This window comes from Danio aesculapii, chromosome 13 (assembly GCF_903798145.1).
Source record: "Danio aesculapii chromosome 13, fDanAes4.1, whole genome shotgun sequence".
Lineage (NCBI taxonomy): Eukaryota > Metazoa > Chordata > Actinopteri > Cypriniformes > Danionidae > Danio > Danio aesculapii.
In genome coordinates, this window is record NC_079447.1 from 12,136,992 (window position 1) to 12,158,603 (window position 21,612).

The 21,612-nt window shown below is 35.3% G+C and overlaps 1 protein-coding gene across 1 annotated transcript in view; it reads left to right on the plus strand.

Annotated features, from left to right (window-relative positions):
• pcdh15a (protocadherin-related 15a) overlaps positions 1-21,612 on the plus strand; it is a 412,430-nt gene that overhangs the window by 343,219 nt on the left and 47,599 nt on the right. Inside the window, exons 18-21 of the mRNA XM_056471438.1 lie at positions 4,093-4,202; positions 8,076-8,216; positions 14,363-14,490; positions 20,443-20,658. Of these exons, the coding sequence (XP_056327413.1) occupies positions 4,093-4,202; positions 8,076-8,216; positions 14,363-14,490; positions 20,443-20,658 (595 nt within the window). The remainder of the gene's footprint in view (positions 1-4,092; positions 4,203-8,075; positions 8,217-14,362; positions 14,491-20,442; positions 20,659-21,612) is intronic.

Consider the following 21,612-nt stretch of genomic DNA (forward strand, 5'->3'; position numbering starts at 1 on the left):
GTCCTATTGTCTCAGAGAGCTTCACACCGTTTATTGAGCACAGAAGCCCAGCAGTCAGTAGCTCTTTGTGGAGATCTCTCAGTGATGACTGTATTTTGACTGGTGGACAATAGAGATGAGAGTGTCACGCACACACACTTCTGATGGCTGGCGTGTGGTCCAGAAGCACAGACACTTCCGTAACCTTAAGAACTCTGACACATTTTGCTTATTTTTCATCCTTTCCACTTAATAAGCTGATCTGGTTTGTAAGAAACATTGTTTGTTATTATAAATTATAACAATTGTGTGGCATAAAAAATAGTTGAAGCTATTAAAGGGTTAGTTCACCCAAAAAATGCTAATTCTGTAATGATTTACACATTCTTCACTTGTTGAAAACTGATTTGAGTTTCAGCTGAACACAAATGAAGATATTTTGAAGAATGCTGGTTCAAGGCACTCATTGACTTGCATAGTATTTTTTTTTCTACTGTGGACATAGATGTGTGCCAGCAACCAGCATACTTCAAAATATTAGCTTTTTCAAATCGAAATGCATCGACTGAGATTGAAATTGGTGCCACAGCCATATCGCCCTGCAGCCCAAGACTGGTTACTCACTGAAGCTAAGCAGGGCTGAGCCTGGTCAATACCTGAATGGGTGACCACTTGGGAAAACTAGGTTGCTGTTGGAAGTGGTGTTAGTGAGGTCAGCAAGGGGCACTCAACCTGCAGTTTGCGTAAATCCTAATGCCAAGTATACTGGTGGGGACACTATACTATCAGTGAGCGCTAGCTTTCGGATGAGACATTAAACTGAGGTCCTGACTCTCTGTGATTGTTAAAAAAATTCTATTGCACTTCTCGTAAAGGGGTGTAACCCTGGTGTCTTGCCAAATTCCTCTTATTAGCCCTTACAGATCATGGCCTCCCAATTATTTCCATTCACTCAATTGGCTCAATCACTGTCTCTCTACCAGTAGCTGGTGTGTCGTGAGCGCACTGGCGCTGTTGTTGTGTGGCTGTCGTCGCATCTTTTAAGTGGATGCTGCGCACTAGGGGTTTTGTGGAGATACACCCCTCATGAGTGTGAAGTGCTTTGGGAGTATGACCATATATGATAAATGCACTATAGAAATACACACATTACATACATTACATTACATTTTCTTGGCCGATTCTAGTTTCAAAAATAAAACAATAATTCTTCATTCATTCATTTTCTATTCAGCTTAGTCCCTTTATTAATCAGGGGTTGCCATAGCGGAATGAACCACCAACTTATCCAGTACATGTTTTAAGCAGCAGATGCCCTCGCACTCTTGCATTTCACATACATACACTACAGGATATTTAGTTTATTCAATTCACCTATAGCGCATGTCTTTGGACTGTGGGGGAAACTGGAGCACCTGGAGGAAACCCACACCAACACGGGGAGAAAATATAAACTCCACACGGAAATGCCAACTGACCCAGCTGGGGCTTGAACCAGCAACCTTCTTGCTGTGAGCCGATCATGTTACCCACTGTGCCACCGTCACGGCCTTATTAGAGACTTATTTAGAATTTATTTAAAACATATTTAAACATATTTTAACTGCAACATCACTAACAAAATATTAAATTTTACAGTTTACAGTAATGTTAAATTTACAGTACATTTTATTTTATTTCACACATGGTGCTCATGGGATTTTTCTGTAATCAACCCCCATAGCAAATGCCTTTAGCAACATAAATAGTCAATGAACCGTCAAATAAATGTCCATGTTCTTCCTCTAGTTAAAGAAACTCTTAGTGTGTGGGAGCAACATATGCACAAATGGTGCACTCATAATACACCAAGTGCTTCTTATTCAGTAAGTGTCTGGCATAAAACTAAAAAAATACCTTCCTCTGTCTTTGGTTTTACTTGACCTCCAATGGTTGAGGCATTTAGGAACATTGCTGCACTCATTTTATAACAAAAACAAAATGGATTTAATTATTTAACTTTAAAAAAGTAGCATATATACTTTATATTGCTGGCTTTAATATTTGTATTGAATTGTAACTGTCATAGAAAAGCAAAGTACTTCAAATACCCATCCACTCTTGCTGAATAAAAGCAAGAATGTATTTTCAACAATATATGAAAGGGTTTGAATGCTTTGGAGTGTTTGTTTGAGAAATGTCTCTTGAATTTTGGTACTTTTATGCCATTTCAAAACACAATTGTGGCAACACACACTGTTGCATAAGAACCCATATTCACAGTTGTATCTATTTAATATTTCCTTTGTTTACTGTTTGTAATTTCCATCTTAGCATCACTTAAATTCTCCACCTTCTAACAAACAACAGTGAATCTGCATTGATTTACATATTTATGTCAAGCTTTTAGCAAAGGATGGAAAAGTAGCTCTTTTTTATAGTCTACAGTACCTGACAAAAGTCTAAGTTTTAGGTACAACAAATAATAACTTGACTTCTAGTTGATAATTTGGCATCAGAAGTGGTTTATATGAAAGGCAAAGACTTCTAAAGTACGCTTATTTTGCCTAATTAAAATATGATAATGTCTTGATTTTTAATTATTTAATTAGGACAGTAAGGTCTGACTTTGCTTAGACAAAAGTCTTGGTAATTAATAGAAAAAATGTACAGTATAGAATATAAAGTCATGGTGCAGTGGAAAAAGAATGAATATTGTGTATGACTCTCATGAGCTTGGAGGACTGCATTCATACATCTCTGCAATGACTCAGTTAACTTATTAATAAAGTCATCTGGAATGGCAGAGAAAGCGTTCTTGCAGGACTCCCACAGTTCATCAAGATTCTTTGGATTCATCTTCAATGCCTCCTCCTTCATCTTACCCCAGACATGCTCAATAATGTTCATGTCTGGTGACTGGGCTTGCCAATCCTGGAGCACCTTGACCTTCTTTGCTGAAGGAGCGCTATCCTGCTGAAGAATTTGCCCTCTCCTTTGGTTTACAACGTAATGAGCAGCACAAATGTCTTGAGACCTCAGGCTGTTGAGGTTACCATCCACTCTGCAGATCTCTCGCACACCCCTATACTGAATGTAACCCCAAACCATGATTTTTCCTTCACCAAACTTGACTGATTTCTATGGGAATCTTGGGTGCATGTGGGTTGTGATGATTGGGATGTAGCTCAACAGATGATTCATTGGAAAAATCTACCTTCTGTCACTTTTCCAAATGATCAACTAGAAGGCAAGTTATTATTTGTTGCTCTTACAACTGGGATCGATGACAAGATTTCTGTCAGGTAGTGTGTTTATATATCTAAGCAAACTACTGCATGGATGAAAGTTTTGACAGTTTTTGGTAGGTTTTCATTTGTTTACTGTATGTAAATACCATGTTAGCATCACTTAAATTCTCTCCTTTTTATCAACAACAATATATCTGAATTGATTTACAGTACATATTTATGTTTAGTTTTTAACAAAGGTAGTGAAAAGTAGCTCCTTTTAATAATCTATTTATCTATATATCTAAGCAAACTACTGCATGGATGATAGTTTTTAAAGTTTTGATAGGTTTTCATTTGTTTACTGTATGTAACTTCCAAGTTAGCATCACATAAATTCTCTTCTTTCTTACAAATGACAGTGAATTCGCATTGATTTACATATTCATGTGTAGCTTTTAACAAAGGATGTGAAAAGTAGCTCCTTTTTACAGTCTATTTATTTATATATCTAAGCAAACTACTGCATGGGTGATAGTTTTGTACTTTGATCGTTTTAAGCTTTTTTATTTTATTTTGTGTGTGTTTATTTCTGTTTTCATCAGAATAGGCCTTTGACCATTCAGTTGAAAACCACTGGCCTCAGAGGTCACCTCATGTTGAAGACAAAAGCTTTATAAATGGATTTTTCTACAGAGTCGCGAATCAGAAGCGCTTTTCTGAATGCAGTAATTAACTCTCGTCACCTCCGAGTCTTTGTGTTGGTTGTGCAGGTCTTGTGTGGGGGTGTCGAGGGTCTATGATCTGCTCTGTTGTTTAACACGAATGACTGATGTTGGTGTTGCAGTAATAATGCTGTGACTGATAGGTGTTGAAATGCTGATCCGGTGTTTGTGGTGTGCAGGTTCAGTCCGGTGAGTGAAAACGCACCTATCGCGACGCCGGTGGGATTGATTCTGGCCGTCGCCGTCAACACTACTGTGGTTTACTCCATAGTGAGCGGAAATGATGGAGGTCAGTTTGCACTCGATTCTGTTTCTGCATTGGAATGTACAGTTGAAGTCAGAATTATTAGTCCTCCTGAATTATTAGCCCCCGTTTATTTTTTCCCCCAATTTCCGTTTAATGGAGAGAAGATTTTTTTCAACACATTTCTAAACATAATAGTTTTAATAACTTATTTCTAATAACTGATTTATTTTATCTTTGCCATGATGGCAGTAAATAACATTTTACTAAATATTTTTCAAGACACGTCTATACAGCTTAAAGTTAGGGTAATTAGGCAAGTCATTGTATAGTTAAACAGTTAGACAGGTGAAAAAAAATTGCTTAATATATATATATATATATATATAAATATATATATATATATATATATATATATATATATATATATATATATATATATATATATATATATATATATATATATATATATATAAAAGGATTTTTATATAAAAGGATATTTATATATATATATATATATATATATATATATATATATATATATATATATATATATATATATATATATATAATTATAAAAATGCCTTGCTCTGATAAATATCCTTTAGGAAATATTTAAAAATGGAAAAAGAAATTAACACACTGAAAAAAATGATTTAAAGATGATCCCTTGGATTTACTTTTTTTTTTTAAGTTGTGGTTGTAAAGAATGTATTTGGGTTGAATTTAATAAAGCAAATTAATTTGAACGTTACTAAATTTTATTTGTTTGTTTAAATTCAACACAAAATTTCAGTGCAGAAAGGCTTATAATTTTGACTTTAACTGTAAATACTGATTGATTATTTTCTAGTTGTGAGTTAATATATTACTTGAAACTGTGAGTTATAATTTACAAGTTATAAATACAATTTAGGGTAGCACTTTGGTTTAAGTATTAATTCTCACTATTAACCTGCACTCAAAAAATATATACAGTTGAAGTCAGAATTATTAGCACTCCCTTTGAATTTTCTTTTCTTTTTAAATATTTCCCAAATGATGTTTGACAGAGCAAGGACATTTTCACAGTATGTCTGATAATATTTTTTTCTCCCAGAGAAAGTCTTATTTGTTTTATTTTGGCTGGAATAAAAGCAGTGTTAAATTTTTAAAAATCATTTTAAGGTCAAAATTATTAGCCCCTTAAAGCTATATTTTTTCAATAGTCTGCAGAATAAACCATCCTTATACAATAACTTGCATTATTACCCTAACCTGCCTAGTTAACCTAATTAACCTAGTTAAGCTTTTAAATGTCACTTTAAGCTGTATAGAAGTGTCTTGAAAAATATCTAGTCAAATATTATTTACTGTCATCATGGCAAAGATAAAATAAACCATTTATTAGAAATGAGATATTAAAGCTATTATGCTTGGAAATGTGTTGAAAAAAATCTTCTCTCCAGTAAAACATAAATTGGGTAAAAAATAAACAAGGGGGCTAATAATTCAGGGGGGCTAATAATTATGACTTCAACTGTATATATTTGCTGTTTGTTCAAACTACTTATTTAAAATGAGTGGCAACAACACGATTATTGAGTGTTCTTTTGAGACAACTTAATTGTTATATGTTCAATCCACTTAAATTTGTAAAAACTAATAAGTTAATTCAATTCCTTCATGTTGTCTCAACACAAATTGATTTTTTAACAGTGTGTAGCTTATGGCTTTAAAAATTTGGATTCCACACAGTTACTTCCTGTTGTCTCAACACAAATAGATTTTTTTTACAGTGTGGCTTATGGCTTTAAAAATTTGGGTTCCACACAGTTACTTCATGTTGTCCCAACACAAATTGATTAAGTTAACTTAATTGTTTTTACAAATTTAAGTGGATTGAACATAAAACCATTAAGTTGTCCCAGAAACACTCAAGAATTGTGTTGATTCAGCTCATTTGAAATACGTAGTTTGAACATAATACATATTTGGTGTGATCCTGTTCTACATCCATAATTTAATAAAAGCTAACTACTACCTTAATGACTATTATTAATAAGTGTGACCCAACTGAGATTTCTCAATTCAGAGTTTGTCATTTAGTTTTGACATTTTCAGAAAACGTTTTATTTAATTTTGAGCTTGAGTTGACTGTAGAATTCTAACTTTTATTTACATTATTGTGAATTCACAACTAATATTTTTTTGTCTTTTGCCATCTGAATTTTAGATTTATATCTCACACCTTTTTCAAAAGTTTGAGTTTTACATCATATAAAGATTATTTTTTTTGTCTTGGAATCATTTATTTATCACAATTCTGACAGTTTATCTTTAAAATATGGGTTTTGAAAAATCTTAGTTTGTATTTATTTCTTGCTATTCTGTTTCAGAATGGTGATAGGTTACTTTTCAGTTTTTGGTTTTGAATTACTTTATTATCCACAAGTTGAAATGTGTCACATGAACAATAATAATAAAAAAGCAGATACATTCAACATCACATTAAAAAACATAACACAATTAACCCTACACATATTCAAATCTCTGTCTTTAAAATTTTATGTGACACGTTTCCTTACTTAAAATGTCTTTTTGATGTCAAAAGCTGAATTTCTATACTCAAAGAATATAAAATAACTCATTTTTAATTAATTAGTTATTTTTAATAACTCATAACATTTTTCTTCAGAATTTTCATTTTACATGTACTCGTTTAGCTGATGCTTTTATCCAAAGAGACCTAAAAGTGAGGATAAAAGAAGCACTTCAAATCATCAGAGATTTACAATATAGAATTGCTATAACAAATAAAATAATTATTTTGTATTAATATTAATAATCTTTATTTTTGTTTTTATTTCTATTTTTAGACATCTTCCCTTCAAATTCTGAGTTCACATCTCTGTTTTGTTCTTTTTTCTAAAAGTATTTAAATCTATAGTAACACTTTAACAAGTCAAGGTTATTATAGTTTATGGAAACGAATGAAGAAACGAAAACTAAAATTGAAAAGCATTTTCGTTAAGCGAAATAAAAATAAAAGCGAGTTTTAAAAAAAAAAACTAGAACTAACAAAAACTGTATTCTGTAAATACAAAACTAACTGAAACTTACTCAAATTATAGCAAAAACGTGCTTCGTTTTCGTCTTTGTAAATGTATTTAATACATAATCTCACTGTAAGCCTTGTAGAAGTAAATCTGTTTACTTCATGCTGCCAGGTGTTTGACCCGTACTGCTTCCTCAGAGTCTGTGATGAGAGCCTCCTCCAGTCAGTCCTCGCTGTTGCTCCCGCGACAAAAACAAGTGGACATGACAGCAGCATGGTGACAGCATTAAATACAACCCAAACAGACACTTAAAAGTATTAATTTCCCACATTTGTGCCAAATAAAGTGTTTTATTTCTGTATTAGTGATTAGTTATACAATATTTATTCTGATGATTTTGAATCTTGCACCTAACAAATATCATTATTTACAAAAAAACTAAAACTAATAGTAAAATAAACACTAAACTAAAACTAAGCAGTTTTAAAATGTAAAAACCTCTAAAAACCTCTAAATCTACCTCTAAAAACTAATTAAAACTAACTGAATTTGAAAACAAAACGTCAAAACGAAATAAAAACTAAAACTAATGAAAAATCCCAAACTATTATAACCTTGTAACAAGGACACCATTGCATTGTGTGTAACCCAAGCATTCATAGAATTCAGTAAATCTGTATGCAGAAAAAAGGAAGTTATTCTTAAATAAGTGCATTCAAATTCATCCTGCATTTAGAAAAACATTCAAAACCAACTGAAGCTGACCAGCGCATTTAGTCCTGTTGAGTTAAAGTGTAGATAGATGATCTGTGAAAAAGAACACTGAATGTATAGTGACCTGAGTGCTGTGAGCTGTTCTCTGATCAGTTTGTGTTTGCAGGTGTGTTCACAGTCAATAACAGCACCGGGATCATCTACACAAATAAATCTCTGGACTATGAGAATGTGACCAGTTATGTGCTCCGGGTTCAGGCCGATTCCCTCACCGTCATCCTCGCCAACCTGCGCGCCCCCTCCAAAAGTAAGAACTACATACCAGCATATGTTTTTCATGCCAGGGGTTTCATAAGAGGATGTTTTACAGTGAAATAAATGACAGATACAAAATTATTTTTTATTATAATTATCCGGTTTCTCTGGATGTACTGGACTTATTACTTTAGAATTTGACTAAAATGTTAATTAGTTTAATTCTATAAAGGTCTTATAACATTTATTCCAAGTTTCAAAACCAAATATTGATATTTAGAGTATTTTAGCAAATATATCTATTTGTCAGAATAACAAATGTTTTTCGATTATGGAATTTAAAACACCAGATTACATTATTTACATTAGATGTTACATTATTTACACTATTATTACATTTTTTGGTCACACTTTATTTTGATGGTCCATTTGTTGAATTTAAAGTTACATTGCATCAACATGCCAACAAATTTTTTAGATTATAAGTAGACTGTTAGGTAGGGGTTAGGGTTGGTGTTGGGGTTAGTGTAAATTAACATGTACTTGCAAAGTTTCTTATAGTGAATTAAATATCTGTTGAAGGAGCAGTATCAACAGATATTAAGCAGACAGTCTACTAATACTTAAATGGACTGTCAAAATAAAGTGTTACCCATTTTTTAAACTTTGGACGTTAAACATTATGTCAGTGTAACAAATGTTTTCAGATTTTGGAATTTAAAACACCAGATTACAGTGGTCCCTCGCTATAGCGCGGTTCACCTTTCGCGACCTCGCAATTTCACAGATTTTTTTAGTGCAATTTGACATGCTTCATTTTATTTTATTTTTTTACAGTGCATTGTGTTCTGTGTCGTGATTGGCTGCAAACCATTGTCAATCAATCTCCTAGTGTCTCCTTACAACACATAATGTGCTCACCTTGCCAAATTACATTAATCTTTGATCGCTAACAGTGTAAGTTTCAACAAGAATGCAAAAAGGGTTGCAAGGCCATTGTAAAGGATGTGACCCGCCACAATGCACTATGCACTGTCATGCATTTTAGAATTGTAAACATTCTATCAGGGTACGCACACCGGTGCTGCAAGTCAGCGGCTGTCTGCAGTTCCCAGCTACGACTCAGGACACTGTTCATATTTCTCTGTGGCTCTGTGGTGAGCCATCTGAATAATTTCATTTTAAATAACATATGAATGTGTGTCTCTGGTGTGGGTTACTTCCAACTGTCATGTGTGCGACACATCCGTGTGTGCGACCCCATTAATTCAATTCAATTTGATTCAACTTTATTTCTATAATGCTTTTACAATATAGATTGTGTCAAAGCAGCTTAACAGAGTTTAAGTTCAGTTTAGTTCAATCACTGAAGAGCAAATTCATCAATGTGCAGCTCAACAAGTCCCGAACCAAGCAAGCCAGTGGCGACAGCGGCAAGGAACAAACTTCACTAATTAACTAAAGTGAAGGAGAAAAAAACCTTGAGAGAATCCAGGATCAGTTCAGCACAACTATTTCTCCAAACTGTGCAGAGCTGCATCTAGGCACCGGAGACTGCTGAACACTGAACGTCCATTAGGAGAAGCTGCAAGTGGGAGAGGTCACTGGCTGGTGTACAGGCAGGCCCTTCAGGATCAATACGAAGACTCGTCTGTCACTGGGGTCTTACATGGAACAGTCTCATGCTCTCCGCTCTTCCATGAACGCCACAGCAGCTGCTCAGGATACGGCCCAGTCCAGGATTATGGAAACCTCGAGAATAATAAACATAAGCGCACATGCTGTTCAAATTATAATGTCTTTTGGCAAGTGTTCCCGGCTCCGGTTGCCCTAAATAATGCAGACTAAGAGTGTGAGTCCAGAGTTCAGGTGCCAGATATGAGAAAGATCTACTGCCTACAGTTGATTTAGATATTCTGGGAATAATCAATTGTCCAGAATTAATTTAGCGTAGTGGAATTGAGGGGCTTTAATACACCAGGAGCTCCTTCAAATACTGGAAGCTAAGACGTTCAGGGTTTTGTAGGTAGTCAAAAAGTCTGCTTTAGTTTTGTGGATCAGTGATTGCAGGGAAAAGAACATTACGCTGGATGCCATCATTATCCACACAAAAGCTTTATGAACCTTTTGCTGACAGCAATGAATGTTTGCACCTGACAACAGGTTTTGTTCTATAACACTGGACTTATTTTCTACGAAAGTTTGAACTTTGAAAGTGTTTAAATGAGAGAGAAAAGTGTGAAAATGTTAAGCCTGTTTGAGAAAAGTGTATTTAGTGTGTAGTGAGGGGTTTTACAGCCTTAAATTATCTATAATGATTTAAAAAAAATAAATCTGGCCAGTTTGCGGATTTTACCTATTGCGGGTTATTTTTAGAACGTAACTACCACTATTAATGATGGACCACTGTAAGTTATTTATACCAGATATTACATTATTTATGCTATTATTAATTTTTTTTCACTTCTGAAGTTAAGCATTAGGTCAGAACAACAAATGTTGTTAGATTTTGGAGTTTAAAATACGAGATTACATTATTTACACCAGATATTACATTATTTAGTATTATATATTTTTAAACTTTCTGAAGTTAAGCACTAGCATTGTGTTATCTACAAATTAATTTAAACTTGTGTGGAAATCCATTGAATCGCTATTTAAATCTGTGTGAACCGGAAGTTGTTGAGACTTTTATTTCAGTTTGTTAATGTACTTCCAACAGAAACAGAATATTTAAAAAAAAAAAGGGGGGGGGGGGGGCTTTCTTTTTGTACAGAAGAACCGCTAACCCAATTCACTTATACGTTTGAGATTTGATTGAAGATTACCAAAAAAAAAATGTTTTCAGTGGATTAATTTGTAGATTAACTATGTGTTGTGTCACTGATAAAGCATCTAGGAGATTGTTATCGCAGAATATAACTTGACAGTCTTATTGGCAGCCTGACATGAAGCCGAGGGTGTTTTCTGCAAAAAACAACCATCATGAATGCACTTTATCTCTCTTATTGGCAACTTGGCACAAAACATGTAAATTAGACACAAAACATTGTTTTGAGCCATTGCCATTTTTTTACTCTTTAATTAAATGCAAAGCTGACAAAAACGAAAACTGTGGATAAGTGGAGCTGAATGGAGTAAACACCAACCTGCGCATAGGGGCTGTCCACATATTCTGTCTAAAAACATGTGGAAAACACTTGCACTTCTTTGTCCTTACTAAGGATGACAAACAAAACATTGCTGTAGCTCTGATACAAGTTTTAATTATGAAGAAAATTAAAAAGGACTGCAGTGTTTGGGTGTTCAGTGTTTGTATGAAGTAATTAGAGTAACGAAGTGTGTATAATCCATACAAAGTATGTAGCTGATTGGTCAATTCTTGTCACATGACTCACAGTGTTATTGCGGCATTTTGAAAGTTGAGATGTTTTCAACTAGAAGCACCTGGAAAACTCGAGCACATTGTGCCGCTTTTGCACGTTGCTCCCAATATGCACATGCAAGTCTCTTGCCTCCATTGGAAATAAAGAACTCGTGCGTGCAAATGATGTGATATGTGAACTGCCCCTTATTCAGTCACAAGATGATGTCAAACAGTCAAAACACAACCTGACAGAAATGAAACCAGCTCAATGGAGCAAACTAACCTACCTATTATTCATTCACAAGATGGCACAGAAAAGTCTAAAACAGTGGCATGCCAGACAATCAAAAATTAATGTCTGTGTAAGTACTGTGCATCCTGAAAGTATTCATAGCGCTTAAATTTTTCCAAATTTTTTTATGTTACATCCTTATTCCAAAATGGATCAAATTCCTTTATTTCCTCAATTCTACACACAATACCCCATAATGACAATGTGGAAAAAAAGATTTTCTGAAATTGTTGCAAATTTATTAAAAATAAAAAACCTGAAAAATCATATATACATACAATTGAAGTCCCCCTGAATTATTAGCCCCCCTGTTTATTTTTTCCCCCAATTTCTGTTTAACAGAGAGCAGATTTTTTCAACACATTTCTAAACATAATAGTTTCGATAACTCATTTCTAATATCGAATTAATTTTATCTTTGCCATGATGACAGTACATATTATTTTATTAGATATTTTTCAAGACATTTCTTTACAGCTTAAATTGACATTTCAAAGCTTAACTAGGTTAATTAGCTTAACTAGGCAGGTTAGGGTGATTAGGCAAGTTATTGTATGATGAAAGTTTGTGCTGTAGACAGTCGGGGAAAAAAATGCTTAAAGGGGCTAATAATTTTGACTTTAAAATGGTAAATAAAAAAACGACTTTTATTCTAGCTGAAATAAAACATATAAGACTTTCTAATTCAGTTGATTGGACATGATTTAAAAAGGCATACACCTGTCTATATAAGGTCCCAGGGTTGACAGTGCATGTCAAAGCACAAACCAAGCATGAAGACAAAGGAATTGTCTGTAGACCTCTGAGACAGGATGGTCTCGAGGCACAAGGATGGGAAAGGTTACAGAAAAATGTCTGCTGCTCTGAAAGTTCCAATGAGCACAGTGGCCTCCATCATCTGTACGTGGAAGATGTTTGGAACCACCAGGACTCTTTCTAGAGCTGGCTGGCCATCTAAGCTGAGTGATGAAGAACCTTAGACAGGGAGGTGGTCAATAACCTGATGATCACTCTGTCTGAGCTCCAGCGTTCTTCTGTGGAGAGAGGAGAACCTTACAGAAGGACAACCAGACCTGTATGGTAAAGTGGCCGAACAGAAGCCACTCCCTACCTGGAATTTGCTTGACCTCAGACTGGGGCGACGGTTCATCTCCCAACAGGACAATGACCCAAAGCACATCGCCAAAATATTAATGGAGTGGCTTCACAACAACTCGGTGAATGTCCTTGAGTGGCGTAGCCATTCCCAGACCTAAATCCTATTGAACATCTCTGGAGAGATCTGAAAATGGCTGTACACCATCGCTTCCCATCCAACCTGATAGAGCTTGAGAGGTACTGCAAAGAGGAATGGGCAAAAATTCCCAAAGACAGGTGTACCAAGCTTGTGCCATCGTATTCAGAAAGACTTTAGGCTGTAATTGCTGCCAAATGTGCATCAACAAAGTATTGAGCAAAGGCTGTGAATACTTCTGTACATGTGATTTTTCAGGGTTTTATTTTATTTTTAATACATTTTTACAACAATTTCAAAAACTCTTTTTTTCACATTGTCATTATGGGGTATTGTGTATAGGAATTTGAGGAAATAAATGAATTTGATCTGTTTTAGAAAAAGGCTGTAACATAAAAAAAATGTGTAAAAAGTGAAGAGCTATGAATGCTTTCCAGATGCACTGTATATGGATGTCAATGTACAGTATTCACTGACGATCAAGGTGATTTGAAGTTACCAGATGAGCCTGTGCTATTTAGTGGTTGTTATATCAGGGTAGCATACCTTGGAATGTTCTGACCAATCAGATGCAAGTATTTAAGACAACCGAGTAATAACAACATGCAATAAACATTAAACATGCTTAAACTTTAACATTGTGTTTCAATATTACAAACGATTGCCAACTCTTAATCAGGCCTAGACTATTCAATCACATGCCATTAAATGAAGAAAAACTCCGGTCCTACATTTCGTTGTTGTTTCAAATCATTCTCATTGAATATTCAGTCAGAAGTAGACCACATTACAGACATGAAATGGGTTGCAAACTCCATTTAAACTTCATTGAGCACATCACAGGCTTCTGATAGGGAAAAATTGTACAAATCACATACAAGAGAGAGATAGTTTATCCGCGCATTTGTCCTACCATGTGTCTTGTTTGGGCTTTGATATAGTTTCGCTGTACTGGCACACGTTCTTCGTGTCTTTCACTCTCCCACCTGTTTTTTCTTTTGTTCATTTCTGTCTTTCCTCTCTTATTGAGCTGTGATATACAGCTCTTCATCTGCGCTTTCCCCTGTGTGTGCTTAGATCTACACCACATGACTTTATGTATTGTCGTTTAGTGCGGCAGAAGACAAATGCTTTGTGACAGAGCATATTTCTCACGTCTGCCACGGTGTGGAGAGACTTGCAGCAGCTGTGTGTTTTTACATTAACGCCAGCTTTATTTTCTAACTGTGACAAATAGGGCTTATATTTCCATAAACTGAGCTTTCTTTATCCTGTGTGTGTGTGTGTGTGTTTAAATGTAACCAGCAAACACAGCCAAGGTATTTATCGATGTTCAGGATGAGAACGATCATCCTCCGGTCTTCTCGAGGCAACTGTATATCGGAGGAGTGACTGAAGACACTAAGACCTTCACTACAGTGCTGAAAATTGTGGTGAGTGTATATTATGTATTTGTACGCAGAGCCTGAAATGTTGGATTGCTTTATTAGGAATATTAGGCTGAGTCATTCATTCATTCATTCATTTTCTTTTCGGCTCAGTCCCTTTATTAATCTGGGGTAGGCTAGAGTCACGATTGTTCATTTAGATGGAATAATGCTCAGTCTATACTCTTAAATGAAGGCAAGTAAGTGGCTATTTGGCACTGACAAACCTTTTTTTTTGTTTTAATAAAGACAAAACAAAAGTCTTTTCTAGTAATTCTGTGTGTGAATGTGTAGAGAATGCTGTTTTATCCATTAAATAAATCAATTAAAAATAAATCACTCAATCTATCCATCAATCAATCAATCCATCATCCATCCATCCATCCATCAATCCATCAATCAATCAATCAATCAATCAATCAATCAACCAACCAACCAACCAACCAACCAACCAACCAACCAATCATTCAATCAGTCAATTCATCCATCCATCAATTTATCCATCCATCAATCAGTAAACCCACCCATCCATCAATCCGTCCATCCATCCATCCATCCAATCAATCAATCCATCCATCAATCCATCCATTCATCCATCAGTCAATCAATCAATCAATCAATCAATCCATTAATCAGTTCATCACTCCATCCATTCATGGTTCTGTCATTCTATTCATCCTTCCATTCATCCATGTTTCTGTCATTCCATCCATCCATCCATCCATCAACCTATCAATCAATCAATCCATCCATCCATCCATTTATCCATCCATCCATTCATCCATCCATAAATTCATCCATCAATCAACCAATTAATCAATCAATACATCAATCAATCCATAAATCCATCCATCAGTCCATTCATCCCTCCATCCATCAGTCAATTAATCAATCAATCCATCCATTAATCAGGTCATCACTCCATCCATCCATCAATCAATTTATCACTCCATCCATCTGTCAGTCAATCCAACCATCAATCAATCCATAAATCAATCAATCAATTAATCAATCAATAAATCAATCAATCATCTACTCAACCATCCAACCATCAATCAACTCATCAATAAATCCATCAATCCTTTGCTATAACAACAAAAGTTTATTTAACAATGATATCTCTAATATACATTAAATCTAACATTTGATCATATTTGTCTTCCAAAACCCTGTGTGTGATGGCAGAATGCTGTTTTGTCCATTAATCAATCAACAAATCCATCAATCCATTCATCCATCAATTAATCCATCAATCCATCCATCCACCCACCCACAAATCCACCCATCCATCCATCCATCAATCCATCTATTAATTCATCTATCAATTGCTATATCAAAAAAAGTTACAAAAAAAGCTGTGAAATTTTGTCCTGTTTTTTTTTTTTGCATAACATAAATGACACATAAACTAATATCACATACATTTTTATTGTTGGTTTAATGAGCATGATACTGCAGAATAACCTGAAGGAATGGATCTTAATTCACAGGGTTTATATTATTCTGCAGGTGCATGTTTCTGTAGTATATTATATTTGATTTTTACAGAGAAGAAATTGCTGCTCACATCCTGACGTACCTGTCAACACTAGACCACAATCTCTCTCTCTCTCTCTCACTCTGCAAATCTACTCACTTTGCTCCACATCTCTGTAACTGCATTTAGACAGCTTCTCTCTCCAACCCAACACTATTGAAGACAAGTGACGGACATCTGTAAAATACCCACTGGGCTGTATGCCGTCCCGCAAGGTGACCGTTATCTTACAAATTGAGTCTTTTAACATCTATAAAAGGCATTAAGACGTACAATCTGATGATATATGAGGATTATTACATTTCTAGGTCACCGCCGAAGTCGAGGCTGCAGAGCGCTTGTATTTATTTCTCCAGTTCTGCCTGCAAGGCTTTTGAAGGGATAGAAGGGCCAACATGTTACTGTTTATTTAAGCTTTTAAAGTTCTCCAGTTCCTCTGTTATATAATCATGATTCATATATATTTCCAGACTAAAAAAAATGTTTGTTCAGTAAACTTAATTAAATTAAGGAAACTTTTATTGCAGTTACTTTACAACTATACTTTAGTTGAAGCTGAGGCCTGGAAGTGTTTGGTTTGTTTAGTCAAAAAGACATACTAAATGTTTTCAGTGCTGTGAAAGAAAATCTCATTCATTTATTTTCCTTTGGCTTAGTCCCTTATTTATCAGGGGCTGCCAGAGTGGAAAGAACCACCAACTATTCTAGCATATGTTTTATGCAGCACATGCCTAGAACCTAGAACTGAGAAAGATGAAATGTATAAATCAATGAATCAATCAGTGAATCAAAAAATGAATCAGTTGCTATAACTAGGGTTGGGTACCAAAATCTGGTACCATAATGGCACCGGTACCTGTGTAACCAGTATGCACCGCACCGAATCAGCATATGAATTTCGATCTATACATTCAGTGCATCAAGGGGTGCATCAAAGGCACAGATAGGTATGCATTGTGCCACACCATCTCTAAACAATTCATTCTAAACAACTGAGGGTTACGGACTGTAACTGAGGGTTACGGACACCGTCAGTGATGTTGGGCGTTTGTTCTTGTTGCTAAGGGAAGGCACACAAGACAGCACATCCAGTAATGGGCACCCTTCAGATTCGTCAACACACATGATCACATGCATCAAATTTGCTTAAAGTAAGCATTCTAAAGTGTGGCTATTTTTTACAAGCAAGGAATTCTGACACAGCATACCAGAATGTTTGTGTGTAAGGGGGACAGCACTGTGAAAAATGCTGGGTTCCACACAATTTCTTTATGTTGTTGAAACACAAACTGATTAATTTAACTTAATAATTTTTACAAATTTAAGATTTGAACATAAAACAGTTAAGCCCCCCCCCCCCCCCCCCCCCAAAAAAAAAAAAACTTAAAAATTGTGTTGCTTCAACTCATTTAGTTTAAACAAGGGAATCAACTTAAAGGCAGAGGAATGCCTTTCACTGAGTATGTTTTCACTGATACCAATACTCAGATTTTAATATGATTAAAACAATATTTTGATTAAGATTATCATGTAAACAGCGAAATTTGATCACCTTAAAGGAGTTTTTTTTTTCTTTCCATTCGGCATGCGGTATTAAATTCCATTAAAACACTCTTCCACCAGTCCTTACTTCATATTCTCATCCAATACCTCAGCTTGTCACGGGACATAAATGAAATGTTCCTGAAGGAAAAAAAAAAACCCAGCAGAACTGCAGTTAAAGTAGAAAAATTTTAAATGAAACACCTGAAATTACATGAAACTCTGGAGGAAATGTGGATAGCGTGGCGTTGCAATGCCGTTAATCAATCTGTGTTCTATAACATGTAAAACGGTAACATAGAAAGGAACATTCAAAAAGCAACTCATGTAAACACCTTAAGCCTATTATTGTCTTATTTAGATTAAGGCAAATCATAAGATCACTGATGTCCATATACACGTAGTCACAAGCCCCAACCCTAGAAAAAAAGGTGTTCACTGATTTTGATGACAGCCTTTCCACAGGTTAGTAGTAAGCTAAAGTAATGTAATTCTATAATGCAAATCTTATATTCATGCTAACAAACAACTGATCAAAAGAAGTATATTAATGCAATTCAATTCAAATATATAATATGAATTGGTGTATACTTTAAACTTTATTTATATTGTTAATAATATTGTGGCTCAAAAGTATCAGTTCAGGCACCATTTTGCTATCGGTATCATTTTAAAAGAACCAATTTAGTATCTGTATAGAAACAACCCTAAACAATCTGCCTAAATGCTAACCGGTTAACAAAATATCTTTCAAATACAATCCCTTCCCTGCCGTCCAAAGCTATGCCTCATGAAATCGCGAACGCACACATTAAAGATAACAGAGACCCACGAGATCATGTCATTCGCCAGTTAGAAAACCTTATAGTACTTTATAATACTACAACTCCCAACAAAAAAAAAATGTACTAATCTAGCATGTTTTCAGTTGTGTAGCAAGCAAACTTGTCACAAAGTGCAATATTTCATGCATGCAAGGATCGCTGGTCTCACTCTCTCATACGCTTTGTCCTAAAGCCACTACTGTATGCTTAGTGGTTGCCCAGCGGGGTGCAGGAATTACACTTATTACTAAACTATATTTACATGCTTTTTCAGACCGAATATTCAGAGTAGCAAGGTAAACAATAAAGGGACCGTGTCACTTCACCTCAGTAAAGCAGGCTAGGCGGTATACCGCTATTTACTTGTTTTATTGTTAAACTAAATAAATATCTACACTATCGATGCTTTAAAAAGTGCCTTATGAAGCTGAAAATAGTCACTTCAATCTTTCTCTGGAAGATTTCAGTTGCTGAACAACACTTCTGTGCAAATAACCCATTCTTAAAACATCACAATCTACATCAGCTTTCTGTGACTAAAATTTTAGCGCTGTCACTCATGTCCACATGACCGTGGCCTGCGTGAACACACATCTGCGGATCTGCATGAACGATTGTGCAGTTGAACAGATCTACATTTGCTGACAGACAGTTTGGGCTACTTATCAGAATTATGGGAATTGTCGGTCCGACAATATTTAATTGGATGAACATTTTTTTAATCTTATGCCTCACCCAGATTATAAAAATACATATAAACACATTTAGATCATTTACTTTAATGAGTACTAGTGGAATGTGAAGACGCTTTCAACCAGCACAACACAAATTGTTTGTAAAGACAATCACTTACTGCACCTTTAATGCGATAATGGACGTTTAATTTTCGACTTGGATTGTTGGTAACCAATCAAAACAGACTGGGCCATCTGACCAGCCTGATCTCACGAGAAAATGTAAGTACTTTACGTCTTGTCAGTTTAGTGGCTAATTCATACGAATTCAGTCGTACAAAATTGTACGATTTTAAAAAGGAGGCGTGGCACCTAACCCCACCCCGAAACCCAACCATCATTGGGGGATGAGCAAATCGTACTAAATTGTACGAATTAGATTGTTCGAATTCGTACGAATTAGCCACTAAATCAAAAAGTTACGAATTGCAGTGAAATTGTGTTGATCTGACCTTTGAGATAAGACTAGGTTTTTGGATGAAGGGGCTTAAAGAGTAAAGAACAAAGCATTTGAGACACTAGCAGTGTTTTCAATCCTCTTCCCGTTGTGCAACCTGCAATTGCCTAATGGAAAAATACGCCTAATGGAAGCAAACCAATTTAGCTAAAACTCCAATATGGTGTTTTTAAGTTTTTACACTCAAATTACTCAAGTTTTTACACTCAAATTAGGTATTATGTCAACTTAATTAGGTAGTTGTAGACTTAGAAATTAAAATTACGTCTTTGAAAAAGGAATATTTCTCAAAACTGCAATGGAATTATTGATTAAAATCACATCTGCATGTCAACTGGTGCATAATATTGGCCATTGAAAAGTTTTGTTTATATCTCTAATAAAAAAATAGCATGTATCTGTGAGAGAAGAGCGGATGCTGCAATGTATATTAATGAGAAAAGTTTTCAGACTTTGGATGGGTGTAAATCTAAAACAGTTGATTCCAAAGGCAAATTTGGAATCCATTCATTTTTCCTTCAGCTTAGTCTTTTTATTCATCAGGGGTGGCCACCTTGAACCACCAACTTATCAGCATATGTTTTACACTGCAGATACCCTTCCAGCTGCAACCCAGTACTGGGAAACATCCATACACACTCATTCACAGTCAAACACTATGGCCAATTTAGTTTATTCAGTTTACCTATAGCCATGTCTTTTGGACGAGGGATAACAGAAAGGTTCATTTTAAATATATTGTATATACTGAAATATATTGAATTGAACACAGTGGATTTAAGTGATGGTGAAATGTTGGTTGATCTTAAAAGGAAAACTCATTTTATTAAGTGTATAGTTAAAAAGTTTTATTTTCTTCATCAGGCTACAGATGTTGACACTGGGAACTACAGTAAGATGGCCTACAGACTGATCATCCCCCCCACACCCGAGGGACAAGACAGTTTTGTGATTGAGCCCTACACCGGCGTCATCAAGAGTGCCATCATGTTTAGAAACATGCGCCGGTCCTACTTCAAGTTTCAGGTCATCGCCACGGACAACTACGGACTAGGGCTCAGCAGCAAAGCGGATGTGGTGGTAAGTGCGAGTCATGTGACCTGTAAAGGCCAGTTTATTGACCTTAGTCTATGACAGGGGTTTTCAATCTGTGGGGTACACCTGTTAAGGGTGGTGCGAGACATTAAATTCGAGACAGTAAATTCGAGTAAATTATGATGATGATTTTTAAGTGTTCACTAGAGTGAATCTGATTAATGTTAGCTCCACATCTAACTGTCAGGCACATGTATAGTTAATGCATTCAAGTAAAATATATACAAATAAAATGGAGCGGGTGCTTTTTAAAATAATGACGGTGAATGAAAGTTAAATTGGTGAGCCGTCTGACAAAAAAGTGCCCTTCTGAATCAAATTAGCAGGATGCCCTTCTGGATCTTTCACTTACTTCGAAGACACTACTGACTACGCTTATATGGACATCTGTAATCTAGTTATTTGCCCTAATAGACAATAATATAATTAAGGTGTTTACGTGAAGTGCTTTTTGAATGTTGCCTCCCCAGGCTATCAACGTTTCCTGTAATTTTGTGTGAATTCAACGGCAGTTCGGCAGTTTCACTTTCACTTATGAACATTTCATTCATGCCCAGTGACAAACTGGTGTATTGGACACAACTAAAGAGTAAGGACTGGTGGAAGAGTGTTGTTTTATGGAATTTGATAGGCTACCGCACGTCGAATGGAAAGAAAAACCTTCTGCATTGCAAGATGTGCGTGTCTGCGATCCTTTACTCGGAAAATATGGCGAAAAGTCCTACATGGCGGTAATAGATTGATTGTGGCGTTTACTTCAATAATGCCTGTAATATATGCATACTCCTCCAGGTCTTACTTCCATTTCTGTTTAGTTCAGTTATGACTTTAGTCGGATTAAGGTAATCAAAAAAAAAATTTAAATAAATTGCTGTTTACATGGTGACTCTTAATCAAAGTGTTTTCTTAATTGTATTAAAATCTATTAAAGTACTGGTG